This window comes from Phocoena sinus, chromosome 9 (genome assembly GCF_008692025.1).
Source record: "Phocoena sinus isolate mPhoSin1 chromosome 9, mPhoSin1.pri, whole genome shotgun sequence".
Classification (NCBI taxonomy): domain Eukaryota; kingdom Metazoa; phylum Chordata; class Mammalia; order Artiodactyla; family Phocoenidae; genus Phocoena; species Phocoena sinus.
Window position 1 is genome coordinate 5144745 of NC_045771.1, and position 23605 is coordinate 5168349.

The 23605-nt window shown below is 40.2% G+C and overlaps 2 protein-coding genes across 2 annotated transcripts in view; one reads left to right on the forward strand and one right to left on the reverse strand.

The window, feature by feature from the left end:
- Positions 1-23605, forward strand: part of KMT2C (lysine methyltransferase 2C) — a 294073-nt gene that overhangs the window by 233618 nt on the left and 36850 nt on the right. Inside the window, 11 exon segments of the mRNA XM_032643218.1 lie at positions 353-490; positions 672-704; positions 803-919; positions 6257-6389; positions 6624-6838; positions 8492-8565; positions 9712-9894; positions 10625-12538; positions 12987-13279; positions 19225-21047; positions 22151-22262. Coding sequence (XP_032499109.1) covers positions 353-490; positions 672-704; positions 803-919; positions 6257-6389; positions 6624-6838; positions 8492-8565; positions 9712-9894; positions 10625-12538; positions 12987-13279; positions 19225-21047; positions 22151-22262 — 5035 coding nt within the window.
- Positions 927-5694, reverse strand: LOC116759442 (40S ribosomal protein S27-like). Its single transcript, XM_032643219.1, has one exon. The coding sequence runs from the start codon at positions 2594-2596 to the stop codon at positions 2345-2347; it is 252 nt and encodes an 83-aa protein (XP_032499110.1). The 5' UTR covers positions 2597-5694; the 3' UTR covers positions 927-2344.

The following is a 23605-nucleotide window of genomic DNA, read 5'->3' on the forward strand; positions in this document are numbered from 1 at the left end:
TAAACATTGTATATCGATTCTTCTTAGAGAGTCCTGTCTTAATAATATGCTGCTTACTTTTTTGTGGAAATTAGCACTTTAGAACCAGATGTGTTCTTTGGTTTCTCAGGGAATGTGTTTGCATTGATTAAACCATAACTTTAAGCAGCACCCAAGTTTATAGATACATTGTGCCTAGTTTTTCCTGATTGACTCTCCAGATTGATTTAGGAATCCAGATTAATTCAGAATTACGGGCTTCTCATCGCTCTGTGTTACTCATATGGTTGTGTTTTAATGCAGGGAAATAGTGTAGTGCATTCTGTGTGAGTGTTCAGAGTTCACTTTTTAATACGCATACCTTGCTCCTCAGCTGGAATAGACCTTGGTGCCGGCGTTGATGATCCTTCCTCTTTGCCTCAGCCAAGTGTCAATCAGAGTTCACGACCGTTAAGTGAAGAGCAGCTCGATGGCATCCTCAGCCCTGAACTAGACAAAATGGTCACAGATGGTAAAATATTTGCCCTACATCTAGGCTTTCTAAAAGACATGAGTAAATATGATTTTCAAAGATTTCTGCATGCTTATTTACAATTTAACTTCTCTTCTGATAATTTTATGTCAAATGCTGTTTTGTATCAGTATATTGAAATGATGGTTGTTAATATTTCCACCTCTTTATTTTATCCTAGGAGCAATTCTTGGGAAGTTATATAAAATACCAGGTATTTGTGTTTTGATTTTTAGTTTATAAGAATGGAATTCCCTGTGCTTTGGCTCTGTAGCCCTTTAATCATACTGTCATTGGAACTGTGTCTCCTAGAGCTTGGAGGAAAGGATGTGGAGGACTTGTTTACCGCCGTGCTCAGTCCTGCAGCCACGCAGCCAGCTTCCGTACCACAGCCTCCGGCACCTCCGCTGCTGCCCGCGCACGCTCAGGGTATGTCGCCTCTCGAAAAGTGTTGTAAGTATGGCTCTGCGGTGTGTGCCCCTCAGTAACCACGCACACAGACTGATGGCAGAAAGCCCTCTTTTGTGCCGATGGAAGAGTACCAATCTCTGAGTTTCCCTCAGTTACACACCTGCCTCCCTGACATCCTCTGGAAATCGGCGATTCTCTTCATGGCCAGAATTCTTCTGCTCACTTGATCTGCAGTGCAACTATTAACAGTGCCTGCTTTCTTCCCGTCCCCCAGTCCTAGTCCCAGCTCACTTTTACTCAGTCCTTCCTGCAAAGATGTTTGGAGAACTGCTCCCCCCTCACCTGGCTGCCTTAGACTCATCTATCTGGTCTCAGTTTCACTGTCATTTCCTCAGTGGTTAGCAAATCCCCACCTCCACACCTCCCCCATGCTTGGTAGCATGTGGTGCAGATATAAATGACTATTTGGGTAATTATGGTTTTCCCTTTAGATTGTGAGCTCCTTGAAGGCTTGGGTCACATCTGTCTTCACCACTGTATACCTTGCCACAGAGTATGTCCTTAGTACATACTTTCAGAGTACATCAGTGGCCTTTCTACCACTGTCGACTATGAAATTCCTAATTCTGTGGAAATTTGCCTATTTCGTTTAATCCACTTTCTTCTGCCTATTTGTAACTACTTGCAGAACAAGTTTAAGGCTTTCCTTTCTCCCTCTGCCTGGACAGCTAAAATCTGATAGGCTAGAATTAAAATTTGTGGGAGTAGGTAGGTAAGGTGGTAGTGCTGCCGGTCTGGGAATCTCCTATAGAAGGGAGATGGTGGTGTGTATTCTTGATGATTTGAATAATGGGTCATTTCTCTATATCCTGTTGTCACTGCTTCATGATTATATACTGAATTGAATAATTTGTAATGATACTTTTATAAGCTCATACACTGTTTTTGTGTAAGTGCTGAAATGTACAACTAATTTAATGTTATCTTTACTACCAATTTTGTGTATACATGAAAAATTCTGTAGTGCACATAATTGAAATATTTTAGTTTCTACCAGTTTAGCCTCTAAACATAAATTTACCTTGATTTTTGCTAGACTAAACATGTGATTTATATTTGGATAAAACAGACATCATAAGTGCTTCTTGCCTTAATTGTTCCCATATGCTGTCTTAATGATTAAGAACTCTTCAATATTTCTCTTCTCAACATATAAAAAAAACTATCTCCATGTTTTCTGAAACTAAAAGTATGTATTTCAGAAATCAAATCATTTAAAGATGTATTCCTTTATAAAAGGTTTTATGATCGTTGTTTAAATCATTTCACTGTGCAGTCTCATTTTTAATAAGGTTTTGAAGGTTGGGGGCAGTTGATTTATTTTTTTTTACCCAAAATGTGTTTGTTGGGATGGTTTCCCATTCATCTTGATTCCGGCAGCTTTTAGCGCTGCTTCCGTCTGGAGGAGCGTCCTTCTGTAAGCCTTGCTTTTCCTCCTGTCGGCTGGCAGAGGGCAGTAGAGCAGCCAACACAAAAAACTACTGTCTGTGCATGGCTAAAGATGGTGGTGATTTTATAGCATCCTGGGCATTTCACATCCATGAAATAGGAATTGGGGCTCTGCACCAGGCTCTTCTTCTTGTGTTTCCTCTTCTCTTCTGGAGAGGGATGAAGGAGATCCTTTGCGAGAGGCATGTTCTCGTGGGGAGGTCATCACCATCGGAAAGGTGGGGTTGATCTTTTTTTTTGCATAGGAGTCGCTAAGATTTCAGCATCCATGTTTGAAAGAATAATAATTTAAGGATAAAGCATGATCAGGTCACACGCAGGGAGACCACACAGATATTCAAGAATGGCAGCTCTAACATTTTCCAGGGCAAAGGAAGAGAGGTAAGTGGTCAGTGTTTAAGAAGGCAGAACAAAAAGTACGCATGGGACTGAACTGTGTCTACACAGCTAGGCATTGGCAGTTGGCCTTTTTTTCTCCAGGTTTCTGAGAGGCACTGGAGACCTCACACCAGTGAATGACCTGATGAGTTACACATTTTGGCAGAGTAGCTCTGATGTCAGTATTGGAAATGGATTTGACGCACGAAGGGTTGTACTAATGAGTTTATTGCAGTTGGGACTGAGTTAGAATTTGGGCTCCATTTAAATATATCTGCAGTGCTAATTGAAAGGAGGAAATGGATTTGAGAGACAGTGATGTTAGAGTAAGTAGGATAGTGCTACCAAATGGATGTAAGATGTGAGAAAAAAGGAAATAAATTGAACTAGACTATATATAAGCCAGGCTTGCCTAGAGGATAACCAGTCATGCTGTAAACTGGAAACATGGAACAAAGAAGCATGCATGCACGCGTGTGTGCATGTGTGTGTGTTGTAGGGGAACAAAGAAGCACACGTGTGTGTGTATGTTGTAGGGGGAACAAAGAAGCGCACGCGTGTGTGTGTGTGTGTGTGTGTTGTGGGGGAACAAAGAAGTGCGCGCGCGCGTGTGTGTGTGTGTGTGTGTGTGTGTGTGTCTGTGTTGTAGGGGGAGGGTAGTGGAGATGTAATGGATTTAATTTTAGGCCAATTTTAGTTAGAAATGGGACATACACATTGTTCTGACTTACAGGCAGTTGCAGTTGTTCAAGGCTATAGATGAAAATTCAGGAATTGTCTGTTTAGTGGTTGGAAGGGTGAGGTTTCTTAAGAATATACTGCCAGTAGAGTACAGAATCTGGAAGAACTCTTTAATTAAATAATGAGTTACATGCTTAAGTCAACTGATTTATATTAGGTATGCAATTATACACTCCTTTCCCCTTTTGAAGCATTAGGTGGAAGTGAAAAAGCTGAGAGATGGAGACACTGAGTGAGAGGTATAGGATCTTCACAGTGGCGGTCTTTAGGCTGTAGGGTCCGCTGGGGTGAAAGGCATTGTTTCTCTGGATGGTGAGGTTGCTGTGATCTTCAGTGGAACAACTTAGTAGGAGCGATGAGGAGGGCAGAGTGTGATGTGTTGACACTTTTACAGAAGGTCAGAAAGCGGAGAAGGGAAATTTCAAGAAGATTGAGACAGTAACTTGAAATCACTTTAGGTGAAAGTTCTATGAAGTGGCTTTGCAATTCTTACCATGGTTTATGCCTTGAAAAAGATACTAGTGTGACCAGGTATGGTAGACTTGAGAGAATGGGAAAAAGACCACCTTCTAGTTAAAATAATAACAAAGGGAAAATGCTTTGCATCTATTTATGTGTACTTAAGTTATTCAATTTCTCTGGGTCTTTTTGCATAAATGGAGCTACACTTAATAACCCATTTCATGGCCTGGTTGTGAGGACCAAAGAGTTAATTAACACATGTAAAGGTTTTGGAACAGTGCCAGGCATATACTAAATTGCTAATGAGTAATAGCCATTGTCATTATGTAAGGTTTCATTATAGTCGTATTGCAGGTACAGTAGTCAGTGCTGATAGCTGCAGGATAGATCACATTCTCGCTGCCAGGAAGGGAGCTTTTCTTTATCCTAACTACATGAAAGGCATTTAATATTTTTCAATAAAATATCATATTCCTTAGTGGAACCTACTTTTCTCTAAAGTTAAAAAATAGAAGTAGCATTCTACTTGGAATAAGTGCAGAAATCTTGCTTCTTAATCCGATCCTTGGAGTGAACTTAAGTGTCCTGAGACACTTGTTGTGGAGTCCAGATCCAGTGGGCCCAGCTCTGCCGTTCTGCAGGAGAAGCCCTAACCTGGAAGTCAGATGGTTCCAGGACCACCGTCCTTGAGACAAAGCCTGAAAAGCTGCAGGCAGTCAGCCCCAGTGTCCTCAGACGAGCTTGAGGGTCGTAACGGAGGGTCTGGTTTGGCTGAAAGGACATTATGTAGTGTAGAACGTTACGTGGGCAGGACACTTCTCTTCGTTATTTTTTCTAATAGCTTGGCAAGTGATCGGGTTAGGAGTTCTGTGTCACTATACCAGGTGTGCCCAGTATTAACCAACTTTGTAACTGATTTTCATTTGTATAATTAACTGGTGATGTGGATGTGGATCTCCTAGTGTTGTTCTGAGTGTTACGACATAAGTAGAGGCCGTGTATTTATTATGTCTTTAAATTGGAAGGGTTTTCTCCCCACCTTCCAGTTTTACTGAGATATAGTTGACATACAGCACTGAATAGTTTAGGGTGTACAGCATAGTGATTTGACATATGTCGTGAAATGATTACCACTGTAAGTTTATGGAAGGGGTTTTTGAACGTACACCAAAAAAAGGTGGGTTTTTTGTTTGTTTGTTTTTTTGCTGGAAAACTGCTTGGTTAAGGACAGTTGGCTTATTTCCAAATAGTTTAGGAAAATAGATGATCGCAATAGGGGTTGGAGTTATATGCTTGTGGAGAGTTTGGAGAAACACAAGGTGGTCTTATTATGGTTTGCCTAATGTCTAATTAGAAAGAAGATGTGAAGGTACTGGAATGAGAATTAAAATACATTTGGGGGCTGAAACTGCAAGTAATGAAAATTAGGTCAAAAACAAATTATTTATTTTTACAGTAGTCATCCAGTTTATAATGGTAGATGAAATATTGCTTGTTGTTCCAAACTACTTTAGAGAAAGTGTCAATTTGAGAGTAATAGGTGTTTTTTTCATATTAGGGACATCTGTTTGTAAATTTTGAGTGAAGAAGAATGTTTGATACAACTCACTAGCATTTGTTGAGATTGATTCTTTTTTTATTTATTTACTTCTTTTTTTTTTTTTTTGCGGTACGCGGGCCTCTCACTGCTGTGGCCTCTCCCGTTGCGGAGCACAGGCTCCGGACACGCAGGCTCAGCGACCATGGCTTATGGGCCCAGCCGCTCCGCGGCATGTGGGATCTTCCCGGATCGGGGCACGAACCCGTGTCCCCTGCATCGGCAGGCGGACTCCCAACCACTGTGCCACCAGAGAAGCCCTGATTCTTTTTTTAGAGCTCATATGTACTGCATACTTACTGCATAGCAGGCACTGTGCTGAAAACTGCACATACAGTATGCCAGTTACATTGTAGAATACCTTCATTTTATAGAAACAGTGATTGATTCTGCTTATAACAAGTAGCACAATTAAGATTCAAGCTCAGGGCTGTCAGACTCCAAAACACATGCTACTTCCATTATACCATAATGAAGTAAACAGAATTATAGAGTCCATATTTCAAAATTTTATAACCTAGTCACTCTTTAAGCGATATTTTACAGTATAATATTGGGGGGGAAATCCTACTTTTAAGTAGTGTTACGAATTTTTATTTAAAAATATTTCCGCCGCTTTTTAATTAGTTTTTAATAATATGCAAAAATTGCTGCTCTCTTCTTTTAAGATGTTTTTTCACGGATGCCACTCGTGAATGGCCTTATCGGACCCAGTCCTCATCTCGCACATAATTCTTTGCCTCCTGGAAGTGGACTGGGAACCTTCCCTGCTGTAGCACAGCCCCCCTACCCTGATGCCAGGTATTTGAAAGCCTCCACTTTCTACAGAAGCGTAAATCTTTTTTGTGATGTGAATGGTTATTGGTCTGAGGGATTGTGTACAGTGTCAGTGTGTTGCACTCATTGTGATCTTTGTGAAAAATCATCAAACATTTTAGCTATTTTGTAATAATAGGTTTAATGAAATTGTACTTGACCATAGTACTTAGAAAGTTATTTTATGTTTATGAAGTAAAGTTGTTTATTTTTTGCCAGGGATAAAAATCCAGCATTTAATCCAATGGCAAGTGACCCTAACGGCTCTTGGACATCATCAGCTCCCACTATGGAAGGAGAAAATGATACAATGTCAAATGCCCAGAGAAGTACACTCAAGTGGGAGAAGGAGGAGGCCCTGGGTGAAATGGCAACGGTAGCACCAGTTCTCTACACAAATATTAATTTCCCCAACCTAAAGGAAGAATTCCCAGGTAAGTCACGGATATATCACTGCTTTACATGTGACCAGCTTTCCCACACGTCACAGGCTTTTTTTGTTCTTGTCTCACTATAACAGAGAGCCTGTGTATCACCATTAATTTTTATCTAGTGTGACTCTGCACAATGTGAAGATTCCCTAGATATCTAGAAACATCTTGCATTTTCTTAGTCCTAAGCCCTGTACCGGTTTGCATATTTCCCAGAAGTTAATTTCAATTAATGAAGTGATTGCAGCTCCTAGCAGTCTTTTTAAATACATGGAAGTCAGTGTTGTGTTATATGTGTAATTGTACAAGAAAATTCCTAGAATAAAAAGCTTATCATTTAATCAGAAGTATTAAGTTAGGCTAAATCAGACTCTATTGTAAGTATTGTTCACATTGAAACTAACTCAGAATTATTTCCCCTTCTTCCCAACTGTCTAGTCCATTTGAAAAAAGCAGATGGTACAGTGGTACCATTTTTGAAAATTCTCATTAGCAAGAGGATGAAACATTTGGATTAATGTCACTTACAGAATATTTGTAAGCAAATGCTCATTTAGTATCTTGAGTTCATGTTGCAAGACAAACTAGGATTTGAAAAGGTCACTTAAGCTTTGTCTTGCAATAGTTTCCCAGCTGTCATATAGCTCTTTTAAATTACTAGAGGAGTACTTAAAGGTGGATTTTTTATGGATGACCCCTGTCTTTTTAGGTTTGGCCTTTTTGGTTTGGCCACCTTGTAGTACTTTATTTATTATTCATAGAAATAAATGCTACCTTATCTAACAAGAAAAGTCAGTGGTTTAATGCAGGGCTGTCTGTTAAAGCAGTATACACATTCTTTAGGGGTTTTTGTTTGTTTGTTTGTTTGTTTTAACTGCACTTTTATTTGCTGCTTAGAGATGAGTATATCTGGTTCTATTAAGTCACTTAGTGTCAGTGTAAAAATTGTCCTTAGATTGGAGCTGTAGGTTTCCTTTTCTTTAAAGTAATTTTCTTTAATAGATGTACTGTGTGATTCTAGAACCTCATGAAATACCATGTTAAGGCTGTTGGTCTGCAGCTGATTTCCATTTTCAGTGGCTATTTTGAAGCTTTCTGTTTATAAATATGGACAAAAGCATTTCTACATTTACTGCTAACTGTTGATCTCACCCACGTTTCATTTTGTGTGCTGTCCTGACACTGAATGTCATAGAAGTGGCTTGAAATCATTGCTTTTCCCTATCTTCGTTGTGCACAAGTGCTGATGAGATGCTTATTTTTAATAATGATTACTTCCTTTTGGTCAACTTGATAGCATTCTCTTGAGTACAGATGTTTTCCAAAACTTTTAGCTTTTTGGTCCTGGTAGCATCTTACATGGTTGAGGGAATTTATTATGTTTGGCTTAACTTTATCTTGGCTGCTTAGAACTTTGATTTAAAAACTTCCCAACTCCACAGGTGAGATTGTTAATGAGGCAGCACTCCATTCAGAAATAGGTTTGGTCTGCTGTGTGCCAGGAACTTTATACTATACAAAGAACTAAATACAGGACTATCATTTATGAAAATATGGGCAGAATAAGTTCAACTGTCAGCAGTCTATCAACCTTTTGATTAAGATGCATCATTACCGTGGTTCTGTGAATGTGTCTACTGTGTTCTTTTGTTGCAGACTGGACTACTAGAGTAAAGCAGATTGCCAAGCTGTGGAGAAAAGCAAGCTCACAGGAAAGAGCACCATACGTGGTATTTAAAAAAACTCACATGTATCATGCCTTCAGACACAATACGTGAATCTTATTATTATTGTCTTAGGTTCATAAAAAGATTTCCCATTCCAAAAAACATATGTTAAATACTTGTACAACTAATAAACAGCTTTGTTTTATAGTGTTTTCCTAACTCATGATGTCTTAATATAGAGGGTGACATTTTCATAAGCTGGTTAATAGAACCAGTATGTTGAAGATTGAGATCACTTATCCTAGGAGCGTGTTTAACTCATTTCACTTTTAAATTGTTTTATCTCTTCGAAAGAGTACTACATTTTGCAGCCACATTAATGTGCCTCAGTTTCCTCCACAATAAGCTCTTTTTGTATTAGGTTTAGTAGAGAATTTTGAAAGAGGTATACCTGGACACCTTTAAGCAGCTTTTGAAACATGGACTTGGCCAGGAATTATTAGGGTATTTTATAAGATTCACAGTTCAGGTGGTGACTTATTTTCTCCCAGAGAGCCAAATTAAGATTGTCTACTGGATCCAAATCCTTGCTTTCATTTGAAAGCATATTATATCTGCATTACCGTTTTGAAAAATACATGTACTTATTTTCTACTTTGATCTTCAGCAGACATACTGTCAGTGATAATGACTGCTTGGATCAAGCAAAAAATTTTGGTGGGGGGATGTGTTGATGATGCTTTGCTTTGTTTTACCTTGACTGGCAGAGGTAATGGCAGGATATTTTTAATATTTCTCAATGATTTTTCTTTTTTTAACGTTAAGCTTCAGGTTCCAGATTTTAGATTTGGAGGATTGATTTGGTATTTTCCTTTTCTCTAAATTGAGAGAGATATTAATCATTCCATTTTTGAAGAGTCTGTTACAAAAATTAGGATTGAAAATATTAGATTACACCTAGGTTCTCTAGCCTGGTTCAAATAGAGAGATGGAAATATGTCTTCAGTTGAAACATGTCTTATGAAAGGGAAAAGTGGGGTAGTGTCCAGATCTTTTCACACAAGAGGCTGTAAGTTCTCAAGATTAATATTTCAACTTTTTTCAACTATTTAACCCAACTTTTTCTTGCTTTTGTATGATAAAATTTGCCATAGTTTTATTTAATTTTAACATATACTGGGAGATAATTTTCTTCTCCTTTTTTCAAAGCAAAAAGCCAGAGATAACAGAGCTGCTTTACGCATTAATAAAGTACAGATGTCAAATGATTCCATGAAAAGGCAGCAACAGCAAGATAGCATCGATCCCAGCTCTCGTATTGATTCAGATCTTTTTAAAGATCCACTAAAGCAAAGAGAATCGGAACATGAACAGGAATGGAAATTCAGACAGGTGTGTGTTTCTGTTTCTTTAAGAATTGGCTTTTTAGGACTTTCCTAGTGGTGCAGTGGTTAAGAATCCGCCTGCCAATGCAGGGGACGTGGGTTTGAGCCCTGGTCCAGGAAGATTCCACATACCATGGAGCAACTAAGCCCATGTGCCACAACTACTGAGACTGCGCTCTAGAGCCTGCGAGCCACAACTACTGAGCCCGCCTGCTTAGAGCCCGTGCTCCACAAGAGAAGCCACCGCGATGAGAAGCCCGCGCACCGCAATGAAGAGCGGCCCCCGCTCGCCGCAACCAGAGAAAGCCCGCCCAGCAACGAAGACCCAACACGGCCAAAAAGAAAAAGATAAATTAATTAATTAATTTTAAAAAAAGAATTTGCTTTTTAAAATTGAATTTTTGCTTTTTGAGAAAAGAGCTGTTTATGATATAGTTTCAGCTATAGTTCTTACTACAATATAAAAATTTGATTTAAAATAGACTTTCCTTTCTCAGTAAAAGATATTTAAGTTGATTTGGGGAAGTTTTAGTAAAGATTATAAACGATATGCTGCCATAGACATTCGGTATACTGCGATGAATAATAGTCTCTCCTCTTGAGGAATTTACAATAGGGGAGTAATCTGGAAACTGGCGACATCAAACGAATAAATTTCCTGTTGCTGTTCCCCCCTGCCCCGGGACAGCTCTGTTCTTCCTTGGCCGTATGATTGTTTTCTCTTTCTATTCCAACAGCAAATGCGGCAGAAAAGTAAGCAGCAGGCTAAGATTGAAGCCACCCAGAAGCTGGAGCAGGTGAAGAACGAGCAGCAGCAGCAGCAGCAGCAGCAGCAGCAGCAGCAGCAGCAGCAGCAGCAGCAGCAGCTGGGCCCTCAGCCTCTTCTGGGGCAGCCTGTCTCGGACACGCCGAGTGGCGGGACCCAGAGCCCCCTGACCCCGCAGCCTGGCAACGGAAGTACGTCTCCTGCACAGCCCTTCCATAAAGACCTGTTTGCAAAGCAGCTGCCCGGCACCCCCACTTCTGCGCCATCAGATGACGTGTTTGTAAAACCGCAAGCTCCACCCCCTCCTCCGGCGCCCTCCCGGATCTCCGTCCCGGAGAGTCTGTCACAGGCTCAGGCTTCTCAGCCGCCTTCCCCACAGATGTTTTCCCCTGGATCTTCTAACTCCCGGCCTCCATCTCCAGCGGATCCTTATGCGAAAATGGTTGGTACCCCAAGACCACCTCCTGGGAGCCATGGTTTTTCCAGAAGAAATTCTGCACTGGTGGAAAACTGTGCACCTTTACTGTCCGTATCTAGGCCCACTCAGATGAGCGAGACGACAGCAAGTAGGCCATCCCCAGTCAGAGATTTATGTTCTTCCTCCACAGCAAGTAGTGACCCCTATGCAAAGCCTCCAGACACACCTAGGCCTGTGATGACAGATCCATTTCCCAAACCCTTAGGACTACCCCGGTCTCCTGTAGTTTCGGAACAAACTGCAAAAGGTCCTCTAGCGTCTGGAACCAATGACCACTTTACTAAACCGTCTCCTAGGGCAGACGCGTTTCAAAGACAACGGATACCTGATCCATATGCTCGACCCTTGTTGACACCTGCACCTCTTGATAGTGGTCCCGGACCTTTTAAAGCTCCAATGCAGCCGCCCCCATCCTCCCAGGACCCTTATGGATCAGTGTCACAGGCACCGAGGCGATTGTCTGTTGACCCTTATGAAAGGCCGGCTTTGACACCACGACCTGTAGATAACTTTTCTCATAACCAGTCAAGTGATCCATATAGCCAGCCTCCCGTCACCCCACATCCAGCGATGAATGAATCTTTTGCTCATCCTTCAAGGGCTTTTCCCCAGCCTGGAACCATATCAAGGCCAACATCTCAGGACCCATATTCCCAACCTCCAGGAACTCCACGTCCTATTGTAGATTCCTATTCCCAGCCCCCAGGAACATCTCGCTCCAATCCAGACCCCTATTCTCAACCTCCTGGAACTCCCCGGCCCACCACCATCGGTCCGTATAGTCAGCAGCCACCAGCCCCAAGGCCGTCTGCACAAGCAGACTTATTTGTTACATCTGCAGCTAATCAGAGACGTTCTGACCCACGTGCTCACCCTCCTGGAACACCGAGACCTGGAATTTCTGTTCCTTACTCTCAACCACCAGCAATACCGAGGCCAAGGATTTCAGAGGGTTTTACTAGGTCCTCAATGACAAGACCAGTCCTCATGCCAAATCAGGATCCTTTCCTGCAGGCAGCACAAAATCGAGGAGCAGCCTTACCTGGCCCTTTGGTAAGGCCACCTGATGCGTGTTCCCAAACACCCAGGCCACCTGGACCTGGTCTTTCAGACACTTTTAGCCGTGTCTCCCCATCTGCCCCTCGTGACCCCTATGATCAGACTCCCATGACTCCGAGATCTCAGTCTGACTCTTTCGGAACAAGTCAGGTTGCCCATGATGTCGCTGATCAGCCACGGCCTAGATCAGAGGGGAGCTTCAGTGCACCTTCCAGCTCACCCATGAATTCTCAAGGCCAGCAGTTCTCTGGTGTGTCCCAGCTTCCCGGACCTGTGCCGACCTCAGGAGTCACCGATACACAGAGCACTGTAAACATGTCTCAAGCAGATACAGAGAAATTGAGACAGGTAAACAGGTTGAATGTTCTCAGATGTTTTAAATGTATTATTTGAGAATGCTATTCATTTTATCAAATTGAGTAATTTATGTACAGCTGTTAAAGTCAATCTTTTCTGTAGAATTGGTCATACTGTGAAGAAGAAAAATGAAATTGATAAAATGAACACTGATGAATTGGGCTTATTCTTTTATCTAATTTCAGTTTTCATGAGTTGGTAGGGGAATTCTTAAATATGAAAGGTTCAGTTTTGTGATAGTTGTATGGCAAGGAAAAGGACTGAAATCATCACTTTATTTTTTATAACCAATTGAATATTTAAGTGTAGCTAGTGTTTTATCAAACTTTGAAATATTACGGTATTTTAAACTACCATAGTCAAGTATCCGAAGCATTGAGACTTAAAAAGCTATTACTTCTTTAAAAGTCCCGGTCATTTTTTGTTTCTTTCTGTTCAGCGACAGAAGTTACGTGAAATCATCCTCCAGCAGCAACAGCAGAAGAAGCTGGCAGGTCGACAGGAGAAAGGGTCACAGGCCCCAGGAGCAGTGCCTCATCCGGGGCCCCTGCAGCACTGGCAGCCGGAGAGTGCCAGCCAGGCTTTTACTAGGCCTCCCCCGCCCTATCCTGGGAGCATCGGGTCCTCCATTGGCCCTCCTCTAGGACCTAGATATGCTGCTTTCCCAAAAGACCCGCGTGCACCCTGTACTCCTGATGTTACTGGTATGGGGATGAGACCTCATGGATTTAGGTAATGTGTTTCGTTTCCTGACAGATTTAAATAGCTAATAGAAGGGAATATGCACGACTGAAATTATTTTGTTTGGGACCATTTTTTAGTTGTAGTATAGTTAATTTACAATGTTGTGTTAGTTTCACGTGTACAGCAAAGGGATTCAGTGTCTTATATGTATATATGTGTGTATATATATATATTCTTTGAAATTATTCTTAATCAAGAAGTTTATGCTGTTTTTTACTTTTTGATCCCTTTGAGATATGATCAACATTATTTTTCACTAATGAGAGGTCGTGGGTTTTTCTTTAAACCCCTCAGTACTCAACAGAGTGTAAAAGCACTCCCTTTGTTATTAAATATTGACTGTACTAGCCTTACGTCACAGCCACAGCGATGTAGTTTATCCTACCAGTCAAACCTTTAAAATGTAACTGCCGTATTCCTTCAAAGCCTCCTGTGATGTGATGAGTGAGAATTATTCTCTCCTTAGATTTTTAATTTTAATTTACATGGTAAATATTTGTGGAAATTTCGAAATTGAAAGGATGTTTTCCTGTAGGAATTTTTTGTGATGAGTGGTTTCCATCTTTGAAGTGGCTAGTAGAACAATCAAAGCCAAATGTAGGCCTGAGTTATAATAAGGTATTATATTATAACATAACAATATTTCCTTAACATATGCTTTTCGTTTTATCAGGTACAGTTTTTAGTCTAATACCTACCTCCATGTTAAAGGCTTACCCTTGTTTTCCTTTTCTCTTTCTCCTTTTGCCTGTTGCTATTTTTTTTTTTTTGGAAAAAAATTACTTTACAATTTTATTATTGTAAGCAAATTAAATTCCAAAGGAAATACTTTTAGAAACAAAAGGGTTGGAATTTTGGAGTCAGTCTTCAGATTTTTTGTGGTAATCCTGGTAGGATTTTTAAAGATTGTCAGACACACCCAGTCTGCTATGTTTTTTTTGTTTCTTTGTTTCTGCTTTATAACAAAGTGAATCAGTTATACATATACATATGTTCCCATATCTCTTCCCTCTTGCGTCTCCCTCCCTCCCACCCTCCCTATGCCACCCCTCCAGGCGGTCACAGAGCACCGAGCTGATCTCCCTGTGCTATGCGGCTGCTTCCCACTAGCTATCTGCCTTACGTTTGGTAGTGCATATATGTCCGTGCCACTCTCTCGCTTTGTCACAGCTTACCCTTCCCCCTCCCCATATCCTCAGGTCCATTCTCTAGTAGGTCTGTGTCTTTATTCCTGTCTTACCCCTGGGTTCTTCATGACATTTTTTTCCCTTAAATTCCATATATATGTGTTAGCATATGGTATTTGTCTTTCTCTTTCTGACTTACTTCACTCTGTATGACAGACTCTAGGTCTATCCACCTCGTTACAGATAGATCAATTTCATTTCTTTTTATGGCTGAGTAATATTCCATTGTATATATGTGCCACATCTTCTTTATCCATTCATCCGATGGTGGACACTTAGCTTGCTTCCATGTCCTGGCTACTGTAAATAGAGCTGCAATGAACATTTTGGTACATGACTCTTTTTGAATTATGGTTTTCTCAGGGTATATGCCCAGTAGTGGGATTACTGGGTCATATGGTAGTTCTATTTTTAGTTTTTTAAGGAACCTCCATACTGTTCTCCATAGTGGCTGTACCAATTCACATTCCCACCAGCAGTGCAGGAGTGTTCCCTTTTCTCCACACGCCCTCCAGCATTTATTGTTTCTAGATTTTTTGATGATGGCCATTCTGACTGGTGTGAGATGATATCTCATTGTAGTTTTGATTTGCATTTCCCTAATGATTAACGATGTTGAGCATCCATTCATGTGTTTGTTGGCAGTCTATATCTTCTTTGGAGAAATGTCTATTCAGGTCTTCTGCCCATTTATGGATTGGGTTGTTTGTATTTTTGTTATTGAGCTGCATGAGCTGCTTATAAATTTGGGAGATTAATCCTTTGTCAGTTGCTTCATTTGCACATATTTTCCCCCATTCTGAGGGTTGTCTTTTGGTCTTGTTTATGGTTTCCTTTGCTGTGCAAAAGCTTTGGTGTTTCATTAGGTCTCATTTGTTTATTTTTGTTTTTATTTCCATTTCTCTAGGAGGAGGGTCAGAAAGGATCTTGCTGTGATTTATGTCATAGAGTGTTCTGCCTATGTTTTCCTCTAAGAGTTTGATAGTTTCTGGCCTTACATTTAGGTCTTTAATCCATTTTGAGCTTATTTTTGTGTATGGTGTTAGGGAGTGATCTAATCTCATACTTTTACATGTACCAGTCCAGTTTTCCCAGCACCACTTATTGAAGAGGCTGCCCTTGCTCCACTGTACATTCCTGCCTCCTTTATCAAAGATAAGGTGACCATATGTGCGTGGGTTCATCCCTGTGCTTTCTATCCTGTTCCATTGATCTATCTTTCTGTTTTTGTGCCAGTACCATACTGTCTTGATTACTGTAGCTTTGTAGTATAGTCTAAAGCCAGGGAGCCTGATTCCTCCAGCTCTGTGTTTCATTCTCAAGATTGCTTTGGCTATTCGGGGTCTTTAGTGTTTCCATACAAATTGTGAAATTTTTTGTTCTAGTTCTGTGAAAAATGCCAGTGGTAGTTTGATAGGGATTGCATTGAATCTGTAGACTGCTTTGGGTGGTAGAGTCACTTTCACAGTGTTGATTCTTCCAATCCAAGAACATGGTATATCTCACCATCTATTTGTATCATTTTTAATTTCTTTCATCAGTGTCTTATAATTTTCTGCATACAGGTCTTTTGTCTCCTTAGGTAGGTTTATTCCTAGATACTTTATTCTTTTTGTTGCAATGGTAAATGAGAGTGTTTTCTTGATTTCACTTTCAGATTTTTCATCATTGGTGTATAGGAATGCCAGAGATTTCTGTGCATTAATTTTGTATCCTGCAACTTTACCAAATTCATTGATTAGCTCTAGTAGTTTTCTGGTAGCATCTTTAGGATTCTCTATGTATAGTAGCATGTCATCTACAAACACTGACAGCTTTATTTCTTCTTTTCCGATTTGGATTCCTTTTATTTCCTTTTCTTCTCTGATTGCTGTAGCTAAAACTTCCAAAACTATGCTGAATAAGAGTGGTGGGAGTGGGCAACCTTGTCTTGTTCCTGATCTTAGTGGAAATGCTTTCAGTTTTTCACCATTGAGGACGATGTTGGCTGTGGGTTTGTCATACATGGCCTTTATTATGTTGAGGAAAGTTCCCTTTATGCCTACTTTCTGGAGGGTTTTTATTATAAATGGATGTTGAAAGCTTTCTCTGCATCTATTGAGATGATCATATGGTTTTTCTTCTTCAGTTTGTTAATATGGTGTATCACACTGATTGATTTGTGTATATTGAAGAATCCTTGCATTCCTGGGATAAACCCCACTTGATCATGGTGTATGATCCTTTTAATGTGCTGGTGGATTCTGTTTGCTAGTATTTTGTTGAGGATTTTTGCATCTATGTTCATCAGTGATACTGGCCTGTAGTTTTCTTCCTTTGTGACATCTTTGTCTGATTTTGGTATCAAGGTGATGGTGGCCTCGTAGAATGAGTTTGGGAGTGTTCCTCCCTCTGCTATATTTTGGAAGAGTTTGAGAAGGATAGGTGTTAGCTCTTCTCTAAACGTTTGATAGAATTCACCTGTGAAGCCATCTGGTCCTGGGCTTTTGTTTGTTGGAAGGTTTTTAATCAGAGTTTCAATTTCAGTGCTTGTGATTGGTCTGTTCATATTTTCTATTTCTTCCTGATTCAGTCTTGGCAGGTTGTGCATTTCTAAGAATTTGTCCATTTCTTCCAGGTTGTCCATTTTATTGGCATAGAGTTGCTTGTAGTAATCTCTCATGATATTTTGTATTTCTGCAGTGTCAGTTGTTACTTCTCCTTTTTCATTTTTAATTCTATTGATTTGAGTCTTCTCCCTTTTTTTCTTGATGAGTCTGGTTAATGGTTTATCAATTTTGTTTATCTTCTCAAAGAATCAGCTTTTAGTTTTATTGATCTTTGCTATCATTTCCTTCATTTCTTTTTCATTTATTTCTGAGCTGATCTTTATGATTTCTTTCCTTCTGCTAACTTTGGGGTTTTTTTGTTCTTCCTTCTCTAATTGCTTTAGGTGCAAGTTTAGGTTGTTTATTCAAGATGTTTCCTGTTTCTTAAGGTGGGCTTGTATTGCTATAAACTTCCCTCTTAGAACTGTTTTTGCTGCATCCCATAGGTTTTGTTTTGGGTCGTCGTGTCTCCATTGTCATTTGTTTCTAGGTATTTTTTGATTTCTTCAGTGATCACTTCATTATTAAGCAGTGTATTGTTTAGCCTCCATGTGTTTGTATTTTTTACAGATCTTTTCCTGTAATTGATATCTAGTCTCACAGCGTTGTGGTCGGAAAAGATACTTGATACAATTTCAGTTTTCTTAAATTTACCAAGACTTGATTTGTGACCCAAGATATGATCTATCCTGGAGAATGTTCCATGAGCACTTGAGAAGAAAGTGTATTCTGTTGTTTTTGGATGGAATGTCCTATAAATATCAATTAAGTCCATCTTGTTTAATGTCTCATTTAAAGCTTGTGTTTCCTTATTTATTTTCATTTTGGATGATCTGTCCATTGGTGAAAGTGGGGTGTTAAAGTCCCCTACTATGAATGTGTTACTGTCGATTTCCCCTTTTATGGCTGTTAGTGTTTGCCTTATGTATTGAGGTGCTCCTATGTTGGGTGCATAAATATTTACAATTGCTATATCTTCTTCTTGAATCGATCCCTTGATCATTATGTAGTGTCCTTCTTTGTCTCTTCTAATAGTCTTTATTTTAAAGTCTATTTTGTCTGATATGAGAATTGCTACTCCAGCTTTCTTTTGGCTTCCATTTGCATGGAATATCTTTTTCCATCCCCTTACTTTCAGTCTGTATGTGTCTCTAGGTCTGAAGTGGGTCTCTTGTAGACAGCATATATATGGGTCTTGTTTTTGTATCCATTCAGCCAATCTGTGTCTTTTGGTGGGAGCATTTAGTCCATTAACATTTAAGGTAATTATCGATACCTATGTTCCTATTCCCATTTTCTTAATTGTTTTGGGTTTATTATTGTAGGTCTTTTCCTTCTCTTGTGTTTCTTGCCTAGAGACGTTCCTTTAGCATTTGTTGTAAAGCTGGTTTGGTGGTGCTGAACTCTCTCAGCTTTTGCTTGTCTGTAAAGGTTTTAATTTCTCCATCAAACCTGAATGAGATTCTTGCTGGGTAGAGTAATCTTGCTTGCAGGTTTTTCTCTGTTGCTCTGTTTTGTATTTATTTGTAAATTGCCTTTAGTTTTTTTCTAGAATGAGGTACAATTTGTATAATTTATTCACTTACTGAATCTTTGCAGATAATGCCTATCATTCTTTGTCTTACTACCCCCGGTCCTCATTCATTTCTAGCAAATAATAGGTTAACCTGTCCAGTTATCATGCCTTTGTCTTCTCATCTGCAGAGGCCTATAAAGTCTCTCTAGTACAATTCATTAGACCTCCTACCTTCATTCAAGCATTCCCCCAAATCAGCTTCCTCCATATCATAGCCTCCCTAAATACAGAAAAAAGAAATGGACTCCTTTGCAACTCTAATAGTATATGCTGATTTCTAAGCATCTGATTCCATGTGCTTGGTGGCTTTGCTATGTCTTTGTCTATGTTATCTGTTAGATCATATGCCTTTAGAGCTCGGATATGGTATTTATTATAGGGTACTTGGCAAATATTTACTTGCATATAGATACTTTATAAGTAGCTGCTAATGGTGATTATTTTCTTTTTGCTACGTCATTGTATTTGGCAACATTAATTTTGTATCTGCGTTTAATCTAAAACTTTTCCTTTTTATCAGCCTAACTCAATTCAGAATAATACTTTATATTGACTATATGCTTTTTTAATGTCTTCTTTTAGATTTGGATTTCCAGGAGGTAGTCACGGTACCTTGTCAAGTCAGGAACGCTTCCTTGTACCTCCTCAACAAATACAAGGATCTGGAGTTCCTCCACAGCTGAGAAGATCTATGTCTGTAGATATGCCCAGGCCTTTAAATAACTCACAAACGAATAATCCAGGTGGACTTCCTCCACATTTTCCACCACAGGGCCCGTCAGTCCAGCAGCACAGCATACTGGGCCAAGCGTTCATTGAATTGAGGCACAGGACCCCTGATGGGAGGCCTCGGATGCCCTTCCCTGCTTCTCCTGGCAACCTTATAGAGGCACCTTCTCATCCAAGGCATGGAAACTTCATTCCCCGGCCAGACTTTCCAGGCCCTAGGCACACAGACCCCATGAGACGACCTTCCCAAGGTCTCCCTCATCAGCTGCCTGTGCATCCAAATTTGGAACAAGTGCCACCATCTCAGCAAGAGCAAAGCCACCCTGTCCATTCATCTTCTATGGTCATGAGGTCTCTGAGCCACCCCTTAGGTGGTGAGTTTTCGGAGGCCCCTTTGTCAACATCTACACCAGCTGAAACAACATCTGATAATTTGCAGATAACCACCCAGTCTTCTGGTGGTCTCGAAGAAAAGCTTGATTCTGATGACCCATCTGTCAAAGAACTAGATGTTAAAGACCTCGAGGGGGTTGAAGTCAAAGACTTAGATGATGAAGATCTTGAAAATTTAAATCTCGATACCGAGGATGGCAAGGGAGATGAGTTGGATACTTTAGGTAATTTGGAAACTAATGACCCCAACCTGGATGACCTCTTAAGGTCAGGAGAATTTGATATCATTGCATATACAGATCCAGAACTTGACCTGGGAGATAAGAAAAGCATGTTTAACGAGGAACTGGACCTTAATGTTCCAATTGATGATAAGTTAGATAATCAGTGTGTATCTGTTGAACCCCCAAAAAAGGAGCAAGATGACAAAAGTATGGTTCCTTCTGATAAACATTCTCCTTGGAAAAAATCCACTGTCAGCAGCGAGATTAAAACAGAAGTACTGTCTCCAGATTCTAAAGGGGAAACCAAATGTGAAAGTGAGAAAAGTGACGAGGGTAAAGATACCGTTGACGCTCCCTGCCCACAGGCCCCTGCTCATGCAGATGGGAATGATGGGGAACAAGCTTCTTTGCAGTCCTGTGATGCAGATCTCCTTGAGAAAAGAACTAATCGAGAAACGGCTGGCTCCAACACAGGTGTCCGTGGGTCCACTCAGCTGCCTGCTGAAGGTGTGATAAACTCTTGCAGTATACCTGGATCAACTCCAGTTCTCTCAAGTTTACTTGCTAATGAAAAATCTGATAATTCAGACGTTAGGCCACTGGGGTCTCCACCACCAGCTTTGCCGGCCTCACCGTCCAGTCATGTGTCAAGTTTGCCTCCCCCTCTAATGACACCGCCTGGTCATGCTTTGGATAATACCTTGAATTCTAATGTGACAGTAGTCCCTAGATTAAACCATACTTTCCCTCAGGGTGTGCAGGTGAGTCCAGGATTCATTCAGGGTCAGCCAACAGTGCATCGCAGTTTTGGAACAGGAAAGCCTGTGAATCAGACTGTACCTCTGACAAGTCAGTCTGCTGCCAGTGGCATGTCTGGGCCCCAGCAGCTGATGGTCCCTCAGACGGCCGCCCAGCAGAATAGAGAGAGGCCCCTCCTTCTGGAGGAGCAGCCTCTACTTCTGCAGGACCTTTTGGATCAAGAGAGACAAGAACAGCAACAGCAGAGACAGATGCAAGCCATGATCCGTCAGCGGTCTGAACCGTTCTTCCCTAATATCGGTAGGAATTCCTCGGAGTTTCAGAAATAATTACTGTGGACATGGGGTGGGATGTAGTATGCTTACAAGATTTGTGTATTAAATTACATGTGGACTAGAGCACTGAGGGCTGTATTTCTGTTCCTCCTTCAGCTTTGAAATGAACGTGATTAAGAGTTTTAGATTCCTCCCAGGTACATCAAGAGATTCAAAACTCTGAGTTTCAGACTTTCTCAAGTCTGTCTTTTATGGGATTGTTTAATAGAAATAAATCCTTTTTAGTTCCTGACTTCTAACCATTATTACCATGTATTTTCAGAGTCACTGAAAGGTGAATTTAAAGCAACTCTGCTAGGAGTAAACTTCTTACTGTCCTATTATGCACAGTGAATGCTTGGCATTTTTTTGTTGTTGTTATATGAAGCTCTTTAACTTCCAATAGCTTACTAATTTGGGGAACGCCCCCCGCCCCAATAGAACAGCAATGCAGTAAAAATACCTGAGTGCCTCTAAGAGAAAGAATTAGCAATCAAAGGACACATGTCCAAGGAATGCTTTCTTCTAAACAGTAAAACTGACCTTCTGTCCTTCGTCCATTATCAATTCCGTCATATTGGTCCATTTCTTTTTTATTTATATGCAAAGAGGTCTTTTGTCAGTAGCCTATGTTTCTTGTAAGAAATTGATACATTTTTCTCGTAAAGAGTAATAACCAATTTAGTGGAATTCCTTAGTATTGGTAATAACTGCAAATTCTCACTCATGATGGAACATGACTGAAGAAGCAATTCTGCTTGGAATTGTGAAAGTTTGGGTGAAAGGAATTGCATTGCTTTAGATGACTGGTATAACCTCTCTTACATTTGACAAGCACCTTGTGTTGATTCTTGCAGTGCTAACGTATTAAAAGTGTGGATCACTTAGATGGGGTTAAGTTCAGAATGAGGTTCTTGCCATCTCGTAATTCCTTCCTTACCTGGTATAGGACCTACAAGAGTGGTGATTAAATAATAAGGAATAAGAGTCTGTAAGTTACATAATGTCTGTGATAGTTATGTTACCTTTTAGTGTCACTTGAACCAAATACTATGAAATAAGTAACTTTAAAATATATTTCTCCTTTAGATTTTGATGCAATTACAGATCCTATAATGAAAGCCAAAATGGTGGCCCTTAAAGGCATAAATAAAGTAATGGCACAAAACAATATGGGCATGCCACCGATGGTTATGAACAGGTAGGTGAAGATGTTTCTCATTCTTACTGTGCATCAAGAGGTGCATGCAATTATTACTGGTTACTAGAAGGAGCGTATAGTAACTCAAAACTTGTATTCTAGGAATACGAACAATAACTCTTTCAGCTGGTTGTGATGTCAGCTGAATATGATCAAATGCAAAATGCTGTACAAATGTAAAGGTTAAATTTCCATTCGTTTCAGGGTAAACATAATAAAACATCATAGAATGGTTTGAAAGATTGACTTGATTAAGCAGGAAATCCAAAGTATTGAAGTGTATGCCTGTTTGCATACCTTTAGAATAGTTAATGCTACCCAGAAGCTGCATGGGACAGAGTTGCTTCATCCTGAATAGGTGAGGATGAGAGGATAAGCAGGAAAACAGAAAGTAAACTGTTCTGTGCTGAGAACAAAAAAGGTAGTTTATTTCAGCCTGGGACTATTTTTTATTCCATCATAGGACATTTGAAAGTTAGCATTTGGAAACTTTATAAGCCTTTTCACTATTAGCAGAAAAAAATGGAAAATTATACATTAGAGAAGATTGAGTTATTTGAGTATCTGGATTTCTGAAATTAGATATTTACACCCCCTAAGGGGTATTAAATAACCACAGGTAGTGTTTCTTAAGTTTTGCTCATGGACCATCATCAGAATTATGTGGTAGTTTTTTTTTAAAAATGCAGGTTCATTTACTTAACCACAAACCTACTGAATCAGAATATCTGGAGATGGTGCTTGTATGTCTGTAGTTTTAGTGAGCACCATGGGCAATTCTTATGCATATTGCTGTTTGAGAACCTCTTTCAATAGAGTAGGCATAGAGCCTCAATTTAGCTTAATTATCTTGTTGAATGTGGATGATTATGGAATTGAATATGAATCTACATGAATTTATGATAAACATGATCTTTCAAATAAATTGGGAATCCTTAAAGGTGCTTTGTTGAGATACTTTGGAAATGGTTAGAAGCATTTTTTTTGTTTGTTTTTTAAATTAAATTTATTTATTTTTGGCTGCGTCAGGTCTTTGTTGCTGCGCACGGGCTTTCTCTAGTTGCGACGAGCGGGGGCTACTCTTCGTTGCGGTGCACAGGCTTCTCATTGCAGTGGCTTCTCTTGTTGCGGAGCACGGGCTCTAGGCACGCGGGCTCAATAGTTGTGGCTCACGGGCCCTAGAGCGCAGGCTCAGTAGTTGTGGCGCACGGGCTTAGCTGCTCCGCGGCATGTGGGATCTTCCCGGACCAGGGATGGAACCCGTGTCCCCTGCAATTGGCAGTTGGATTCTTAACCACTGCACCACCAGGGAATTCCAAGAAGCATTGTTGAGATCAAAGAAG